General features: G+C 46.2%; 2 protein-coding genes across 2 annotated transcripts in view; both read left to right on the top strand.

The window, feature by feature from the left end:
* Positions 1-4,269: 4,269 nt before the first annotated feature.
* On the top strand, positions 4,270-4,476 carry T265_01673 (hypothetical protein; the record flags this gene model as incomplete). The annotated part of the gene is made up of 1 exon (XM_009165739.1): positions 4,270-4,476. The coding sequence occupies one exon, from the start codon at positions 4,270-4,272 to the stop codon at positions 4,474-4,476; it is 207 nt and encodes a 68-aa protein (XP_009164003.1).
* Positions 4,477-5,770: 1,294 nt separating this feature from the next.
* Positions 5,771-9,841, top strand: part of T265_01672 (hypothetical protein) — a gene marked incomplete at both ends in the record, with an annotated part of 13,453 nt that continues 9,382 nt past the window's right edge. Inside the window, 3 exons of the mRNA XM_009165738.1 lie at positions 5,771-5,887; positions 9,293-9,420; positions 9,475-9,588. Coding sequence (XP_009164002.1) covers positions 5,771-5,887; positions 9,293-9,420; positions 9,475-9,588 — 359 coding nt within the window. The remainder of the gene's footprint in view (positions 5,888-9,292; positions 9,421-9,474; positions 9,589-9,841) is intronic.

The raw sequence follows: 9,841 nt of genomic DNA, 5'->3' as shown, positions 1-9,841 counted from the left end.
CGTCGCTTCATACTCGCTCAACTCAGTTGAAGCACACTTTCAGGAGCTGTTAGATTTGGTACCTTTATTCAACCATGTTAACGAATGTACGAGGTTTCGTGGAACAGATCAACCTTCGTTACTTGACCTTATACTAACTAGTGAGCCATTTATGGTTGAACAAATCATATATAGACCACCACTGGGAAAGAGCGACCATCTCGTGCTCTTGTTCGATTTCACTTGCTCCTCCGTACGTTTAAGCGACCCACATAAATATGTTCTGAAGACCAATTTTCGGGAGATAATCTCAGCCTTCCAGGACCTAAATATGCTGGATGACGAACACGAAAATACTAATAGGCGATGGAAATCATTCATAGCCCAGCTGCAGACCTTGATTGCAGACAATTCGACAGAGGTGCCTCGAGCCACCTGCGTACAGATGTTCACAGTGAGGAGTCGAACAAGAAAATGGATTACAGAACGTAACATCGCTTGGTTTCAATATAAAACGAACCGGACCGACGAACACTGGGAGTCGTACCGAAAGTTGCGGAATAAAGTCACGTCACTAATCAAGGAAGACAAACTACAACAGCAATTCAAATTGATGACTAGGATGGAGAAAAACCCCAAACTATTGTATCAATTCGTGAATGCGCAGGCTAAAGTTAAACCAGGTATATCTGCCATAAAGACAGAATCGGGAATGACTGCAAATGCGTTTGAAACAGCTAATGCCCTTGCCACATTTTATGCTTCCGTGTTTTCTCCTGAAGATACCCGCGCTCCTATACAAACTGTGGAGGTACTAACGGACGAAACTTTATCGGACGTGCATATTGATCGGGCTAACATTGTCAAACACCTTCGCGGCTTACAGGTACACACTTCACCTGGTGGGGATGGCGTTACACCACTGCTTCTGCGCCACTGCGCTGAACCACTTAGCTATCCTCTGGCTAAACTGTTCGCTAGTTCTCTGGAAGAAGGGTTGGTACCAGAGGATTGGAAATGCGGGATAATAGCCCCCATATTCAAAGGAGGTATCAGAACGTGTGCATCTAACTACAGACCTGTCACTCTTCTCCCAGTAATATCAAAAGTAATGGAACGAATTATAGCAGAAGCCCTGAAATCGCACCTTGAAATTCACTCCTTGTTGAGCGATAAACAACACGGATTTCGACAGAATCGTTCTTGTTTATCCAATCTCCTCGTGACACTCGATGACTGGACACGAGCAGTCGATGCGGGAGTTACTGTACATGCCTGTTACTTGGATATATCCAAAGCCTTTGATCGAGTCGATCACAGTATCCTTCTTCGGAAACTTGAAATGTATGGCGTGACGGGAAATCTGTTGAGCTGGCTGAAAGACTATTTGAGTGACCGTTCGGTCCAAGTTCGTGTCGATGGAGCGTTTTCCGATAAAATTGCCGCCACAAGTGGTGTCCCTCAGGGTTCGGTTCTTGGTCCAATTTTGTTCCTGGTATACATGAATGACCTGCCGAAACTTCTGCAGTGCAAAACCGTACTTTTTGCTGATGACATAAAAATCTGGTCTGAAATTCATGGAAAGGCTGATTGTGATGCGCTACAGCAAGATCTGCAAAGAATCGACGAATGGTCCATCCAAAACCGGCTGCCGCTGAATTTCCAGAAATGCAAACTCATAAATCTGGGGAAGAGCTACCACTTCCCATACAAACTGGGATCCAATGAACTGGAATGGGTGGCTGAGGAAAAAGACCTCGGCGTCTGGATTTCTAGCAACCTGAAGCCGAGTAAACACTGTCTATCAGTATATCGCAAGACCTCGGCACTGCTCGGGATGCTTAGGAGAATATTTTATCGTTTTACGCCTGAAATTCTCCCTATTATCATGAACACATATCTCCGGCCGACAATGGAATACGCGATCCAAGCCTGGTCTCCATGGCTGCAAAAGGATACACAACTGCTAGAGCGTATCTACCACCGCGCGACCAAGCTGGTCATTGGCCTCCGAAACGTTCCCTACAGTGAAAGGCTACGTAAACTCGATTTGTTTGATTTAACTTATCGGCGTATACGAGGAGACCTCATCCTGATGTTCAAGATAATAAACACCCCTAATCACCCTTTAAAACATTTGTTCACAGTTAATTTGGCCCGACAGACCCGACGGAATCCATTGGCCGTTGACATTCCATGTTCCCGCATTAACTGTCGGCGCTACTTTTTTTCAGTCCGCGTATCCCTCACGTGGAACAAACTACCAACATCTGTTGTGGATTGTGGTAACCTCGAGACTTTCAAACATTCGCTTGACGAATACATAAGATCTCACCCAACTTCCCTCATCAACATTTGAGATGCAGATTACAAACAATAGAACATATATGTCATATCATTCCGTTTATCTACATACATACACACACCAATATCCTTTGGTCATTGTAAAGCAAAATGCTTTTTAGACCGACATAACCTTGATTTACCTTGATTTTTCCGCAGAGATATAACCTTGATTTACCTTGATTTATACTTCCGCAGAGCCCTGCAGGTGCCCAACGCCTCTTCGGTCAGCCGTCAATTTATCAGAAACCAATCGTACAGAGACCTGGAAACCTTATGTTTGTATGTGAGAAAATGAGTGGCGGCTGTGCGGTGGTGACTGTGCCTACGTAAAGCAAAACTGCGTCGGTGCTTCGCCTTAAATTCTTATCAAGGCGTGTTTCACACATGTGAAGTGTAAACTGACATCTGAAGACCGGGATAGTTCCAGCCATAACCTCATTTTGGCAGACGGGCCGATCCACACGGCAGAGGAGTTTTTCTCGCCTGAGCAATCGTATCCGTACAAGATTCGGTGGACCGACTGGAGATGAGATGGTTTTAGGCAGGAAAAAATCTCCTGCGATAGATGAATTACTCGTGCTCTATAGATTTGCCGGCTAAAACAAGTACTTTGCACTTTACAAGACCGTCTGCTGCGAGGATCCGTTCTCGCCCGGCCATGTGCTTAGTGGAAGCGACAAAGGGGTGGGCAGTGCATAACCTAGTAACAAAATATAAGACCGCATGCCGGTAAACTGAGCCCGAACGACAACTGCTCCCTCTCTGGATGGGAATCTCCGGGCTCAACTCACGGATGATTAATGACGCTGGCGTAAATGGCCAAACCGTGCACCCAGTATCGCTCATGCATCAAAGCTATTGCCGTCAATGCGTGTCTACCATTTGCCGAACCAAATGAACGTCCATCGCCTCCAAGACTAGCCTGTAAGTCTCACACTCACATTCTGGCGATAACGACTGCGGCATCCGAAACCGGTGTATCCATGGTACACGATGTATGGCTGATAAAATGGAGTTAGATGAATTTCCTCAAAGCATTTCTGGCTTATGAGCACTGGGTACCAAACGCGTTCGCATTATCAAGTGCCGCCCGGTTCTCAGCGGATTGATGGGGAGGTTTTTCCGGCAGCTAAAGGGTTGCACCAAGGTGCCCTAAGCGCTCATGAGAACTTGGCTAGGAATAAAATCATTTCTCAACTATCGCAGCACGGTTAGTCTAGGCTGTGCTAACACAGGCCGACTGAGTTGCGTTTTGGCTATACCCTTGGCCTACAAGGCGAACCTTTCGCACAAAGCCATGGGCGGTGTTCTATTGAGGCCAGGAAGTATGGCATCACCCGAGCACATGGGCCGATTCACTTAAACTTCCTTGCTGTCTCAGCGCCTGAAATCTTGCATTAGATCTAAGAAGAGCTGTTCTGCCTGCTTACTTGGTTTCTAAGAGCAAATGACTCGACAGACATTGAGAGGAGTGATTTGTCATCCATAATTATAAAGCTGATTGTATTGAAAAAGGGACACTGAAAAACTACCTGACACAACTGGCCGCAGTTAACAGTGGGAGCTTTCCGCGGACCTCCGTGATTCCATGAGATTTGACGTACAGCGCTCTAGGGAGAGCCACAACTTCATGGGGGTATCTTTGCTCTGCCAAAACTACTATTGTTTTTTATGATCAAAAAAGTCATTGACAGCTTGCAAACAGAAAAAGATGACCTTTTCTGTGGCCGGATGTGTTGTTTTTAATATCTTGGGGAATGAACTCGGCCGATTTACCCGATTGCAAAAGGAAGCCCAGCTCCGTTTTCATGGATCTGGCCCCATTAATGTTCAACCAGCTTTCAAGGAACCAGCAACTGTGATGCCATAGCCGCCACGTCGGCACCACGAACGCCCTAGCTCAGTTTTTGGGCACCCTTTTTGAAGGCAGGGATTGGCACTGATATGTCCTATTCAGTGAGCATGGTCTCTGCGACACCTGCACCACCAATGGGATGTGAAACTGAAGCATCTTTGCGTTGGCCGCACACACGACGACAGATGCGACGTGCAACATTCATCCTCAAAACTACCGAAGGTGGTGATGGGAACAAGTTAAAAGACAATGTTTGTTTTATGGCGGACCCTTCGGCTGCGAAGAAGATCATATAGTACGAATAATTATTCAGCTGTAACGCAGTTTCGATGCCTAACCGCCGCTGCATCCTATGAGGGGTAAGGAGCTACAAGTTGCATGACCCTGCAAAGATGCAGTTGAGATGCCGGTCAGTAGGCTTGTGACTTTAACAATTAGACCATCTAGAGCTACGAGGAAAAAATTCGATTGTATCTCGTGGTCTGTCGCCGAAGGACTGAGTAAAATTTCGAGTTGAGTTAGAAGAATTTGCCACGGACAGTCACTGTCAGGTGGTAGGTGCCTCCGGTGAGTCATTGGTTGGCCATCGCAGCCGCACAACCATGATTTATTTAGAGCCTTATTGTAAAGGAAAGGATAAAAGTGGACGAAAAAGGGACACCGAGATGCTTACACCTCCAGACATTCAATCAGATAATCTGGATAGGGACCGACAGCAAGTGCGCCACTGACTTTTATTACCAGGAACATCTTGCAGCGTCCCCAACCAGGCGCAGTGGGGAGCACGCGGCCCAAATCTTGATAGACAGATAAAGAACAAAGAAGGGATCGATTATTGTGCACGCGTGCGCAGTCACATAACAGTATCAGAGGTAACAAAACGCAGAACGTTTAGAGAAAGGTTAACTACCGGCTCCAGTACTGTGCCCTAAACTCTGCATTCTTGCATAAGGATAAGAAGTTCTGATCACGGTTCAAGGAACCAGCAACTGTGATGCCATAGCCCCCACGTCGGCACCATGAACGCCCTAGCTCAGTTTTTGGGCACCCTTTTTGAAGGCAGGGATTGGCACTGATATGTCCTATTCAGTGAGCATGGTCTCTGCGACACCTGCACCACCAATGGGATGTGAAACTGAAGCATCTTTGCGTTGGCCGCACACACGACGACAGATGCGACGTGCAACATTCATCCTCAAAACTACCGAAGGTGGTGATGGGAACAAGTTAAAAGACAATGTTTGTTTTATGGCGGACCCTTCGGCTGCGAAGAAGATCATATAGTACGAATAATTATTCAGCTGTAACGCAGTTTCGATGCCTAACCGCCGCTGCATCCTATGAGGGGTAAGGAGCTACAAGTTGCATGACCCTGAAAAGATGCAGTTGAGATGCCGGTCAATAGGCTTGTGACTTTAACCATTGGACCATCTAGAGCTACGAGGAAAAAATTCGATTGTATCTCGTGGTCTGTCGCCGAAGGACTGAGTAACATTTCGAGTTGAGTTAGAAGAATTTGCCACGGACAGTCACTGTTAGGTGGTAGGTGCCTCCGGTGAGTCATTGGTTGGCCATCGCAGCCGCACAACCATGATTTATTTAGAGCCTTATTGTAAAGGAAAGGATAAAAGTGGACGAAAAAGGGACACCGAGATGCTTACACCTCCAGACATTCAATCAGATAATCTGGATAGGGACCGACAGCAAGTGCGCCACTGACTTTTATAGGAAGGAACATCTTGCAGCGTCCCCAACCAGGCGCAGTGGGGAGCACGCGGCCCAAATCTTGATAGACAGATAAAGAACAAAGAAGGGATCGATTATTGTGCACGCGTGCGCAGTCACATAACAGTATCAGAGGTAACAAAACGCAGAACGTTTAGAGAAAGGTTAACTACCGGCTCCAGTACTGTGCCCTAAACTCTGCATTCTTGCATAAGGATAAGAAGTTCTGATCACGGATAGCGAGGCTTGTAAGGCTAGGAGCAAATCATCTCCTCTCGCTACGCGGTACTTTTCAGTCTGTTCGTCTGATTCGGTGCCGGATTCGCTGCAGTCGGAGACTGCATTACATTCGATCGTGAAGCTGTTAAGAGAACCTCGAACTATGGGTGTCACAAGTCCAAGCAAGGAAGTTCCTCTGTGGCAGGACATTTATGGCGAAAGACCAATTGGGTCTCCTACTCTGGTTTGTTACAAGTATCGATGCTCTCCAAAGTCGGTATTAGGTTCTCTTCCCGTTTTTCATCAGAGGTCCACCTCAGTTGATTCACCCCCATGTGTACTCCACTCTGATGGACTCAAAAACAGAGCGCAATGAAATTAACTTCAGACGACCTCGACAGGCAAAGCAACCTGGACTAGCTGCAGTAATGAAGCCAGATGCAAATGCCTGGTAACACTTCCCAATGTGTGGGATCATCTACTGGGCAAGGAGGACTGTTCCATACATACATCACTGGTAACAATGACTCAGGTAGTTCAATCGACGAACGACCTGGGGGCGATGGCGTCTGTATGTCTTCAAGAAATAGACCACTGTCACTGCTCGAAGAATGCCGGAAGCCATCGGGATATCGTTCCACAAAATTTCACCAACAGCACCCCGGTCTCTATATGCTACACCTATTGGGCACTTCTGAAATATCGACCAGCTTCAATGTGTCCCCCCTTGAATGGAGTCGAGACAAGCAGGACATTAATCTGTTGCAACCGGACTGGTAGAAGAAATGTGGCATACGTCTTCTGATGTATCTGTACACTATCAGTCTGTTACTGCAGTCTGATACAAGAACCAGAGGTGGGAGCACTATTGTCAGCGGCGGGATAGGCCGAGAATTTTGAGAAACCTTCATTCGAGAATGGAGGGCTTCATATTATGTGAACAAAGAGAGTATCGGATAACTGGAATATAAAAGCTGCTTTGATGTTACATTACCTTCGGAAATTTCTATCTACCGACACGCTGGATTAGGAATGGGTAAGAAAATTCAAGCACAAGTGCTAGCAATATCCGGCAAAAAAATTCGGTATTGCAAACGGGTGAACGGACATAGACCCTAAACTTGCGTGCACTGAGAAGGTCCTCCAAAACGGAAGAACCTGGGAACAAACACAGATTTTTGAACCCCTCAGGATCCCTTTGTACCACAGTCTTGGATGCATTTTGCCTCCTGGGGAAGAATGTGGACTAAATTCTGGTAACTGCTGTCACTTTCTGAGGAAGTCTGATTTTGTTGCTTCTGCCTTCCAGACACAGAGCATGCATCCGTCACCATCGGGCAGTGTTGTGTTTGGCGCTATTCTGACAGGGTTGTATGAATTTGGTTGGCCTTCTGCATGTCACAGATAACAGGAAACATACTGGGGCATATAATACGTTTTAAATGATACAGATACGCAGATGTATGATTGCAGTTGTGCAACATCATCATTATTAAATGTAAAAATAATCTCATAAAATTTTAAAAAGGATGCTATCGAGAGAACTTGGCAGTCAGACTGCTGGATTTCGGGGTAAATATGATTCAATTATATTGTTGTGACTTGCTGAACGGTCGTGGACCTATATATTCGTCCTTAGATTTCTGCTCCAAACACAATGGTATACCAAAGGACACGGTAGCGTCGGGCAGCCTTTTAAGGAGACAAAGGGAAATTATTACAACTGTGCTTATAGGATGATCACAGAATGTCCCACAACGTCATGCTAGAATCTCCGTGAAGACCGAGGAAGCGTCGAGCTTAAAATGCTCGATCCAGATTGGCCGGCATTCTGACCAACCAGGGCATGCCTTCTTTTGGTCCGTAGCCTGCGCGTGACATATCCATCCAAATGTGATATTCGGTTATTAGGGACAGCTGGCTTCCCGACATATACCTATATTCGAACGTGAAAGAATAGCTTGCTACAGATAGTTTGAATCAGTTTAACCACTTTAGCATCCCTGTACGCCCCTCTCAGGTGAAATTTATCACCCTACATTTGGATGACGACTTACTGCATCGTTTGTGGCAATAGTCCTAATAAAGCTCTGTTGTCTTGAGGAGTCTTGCTGATAGATCTACCGTAGATGATGTTCTTTGTGCGGTTTTGAAACCGTAGGACGACTGATAGGACATTTCAAAGGGACATGATGCGCTGAATGACAGATTAAACAGCAAACTGGTTCCAAGGTCAAGAGGAAGAATCACCATAACTCGCTTTGAATAATGGGCTTTCGCTGCAATCTGAACATCTTAGCCCCTAGTTTCATTATAGTATACTATAATAATCGCTCAGCTGTAACACACTGGCTGGGCTGCTGCCGGGATATCCAAGCTTAGACAGGAGCAGCCGAGGTGCTTAGTTTGGGTTCAAACCACGGACTTTCCGGTTCATAAGCTGTCGCCTTAATTGCTGATGTATCTGCTGCCCAGGAAATGTAGCAAACCAACTTTGCAGGAAAGCACAGAAGCCATTTCCAGCTCTGGTCATTGCCGTCTTCCTGGTTGGGGACCACGAGACGGGACACAGTGGTTAGACACAGACATGGCCCAGTCGCCCCTTTTAATGGCGTTCATCCATCCAAAGTTGCTTTCAATGCCTAGGAACAGTGAGATTCTACTGAAACCCCTATGTTGAAGCATCAATTATATCAGCTGCCGCCTCCAGCGCGTACCTATCTACCCCCCCCCCCCACACCCCCGGGGGCAGCTACAACCACTGTACGGCAATACGCTGTTCTTACAGCTGAGTTGTCACATGCCTAGGTTTTTTCCATCCATTTTTCGAATCCGGACACCCCACCGGAAGGAACTACAATGAATAGGTCCACGGGTAGCCCCTACTGATTTGGAGGGGCTAAGTTATGCCTTTTCGAAGGTCCCAGAATTCAAAGTATTATTCCAGTGGTCAGCAAAAAGAAACGGTATTTCTTGGGTGACATGCTCTGTAAGGGGGTAATAGCCATTACTATTTGTCATGTTTACATCACTACTATTGTTGTTCATTTTTGCAGCCTCACCGACACAAACTCCTTGAGTCATTCTCTTGAGGGCAAGGTTTCCGAGCCCAGTAGACGAAGCTTAAAAGACCATGTCACATGACTCCTTGTTTTCTAACTTGACTAGGAAACCAAAAATGATCATCTTCGACCTGGGTTCGTCTTCATTTTATACATCACGTTAGAGCCTCATCCAGATTGTACCTTATGGCCGTTCGACTGTGACTACTATTTGGGACACCGGTTTCGACTAAAGTCTCTGAGCGCGCTGTTCATCATTGTGCACTTATTCTCATCCTTACCTTTCAGTGGTTCGACCGTTGTTGACTCCAATAATGATGTGGTTGAGGTGTGCGCTGACAGCGAATCTATATTGCAGTCTATCAAGAGAGAGAATGGGGTACTTCTAGCTTGTGCATCTCGGTAAGTCGATAGTCAAAAAGTTTCGTTCCCATCAGGTAACATTTTTTTGAAGGAGGGATATCCACCCAGCTGACCATCGCTAAGGTTCTAAGCACCAATCCCGTCCTTTGGTATGCATTTTGCACCCACAAAGTGTAAGGTCATGCTTGTGGACGTGCAGTCACTGAACACGCCCCTTACAATCCAGGGAGAGGTACTGGAAGTTGTGGAGCGTTTTACATACCTTGGAAGTTGTATTAGTTCTGATTGCAGT

The sequence above is a fragment of the Opisthorchis viverrini genome, assembly GCF_000715545.1.
Source record: "Opisthorchis viverrini unplaced genomic scaffold opera_v5_18, whole genome shotgun sequence".
In the NCBI taxonomy this organism is placed as follows: Eukaryota; Metazoa; Platyhelminthes; class Trematoda; order Opisthorchiida; family Opisthorchiidae; genus Opisthorchis; species Opisthorchis viverrini.
Note: the sequence above shows the minus strand (reverse complement) of the source record. Positions and strands in the feature narration are given on the sequence as shown.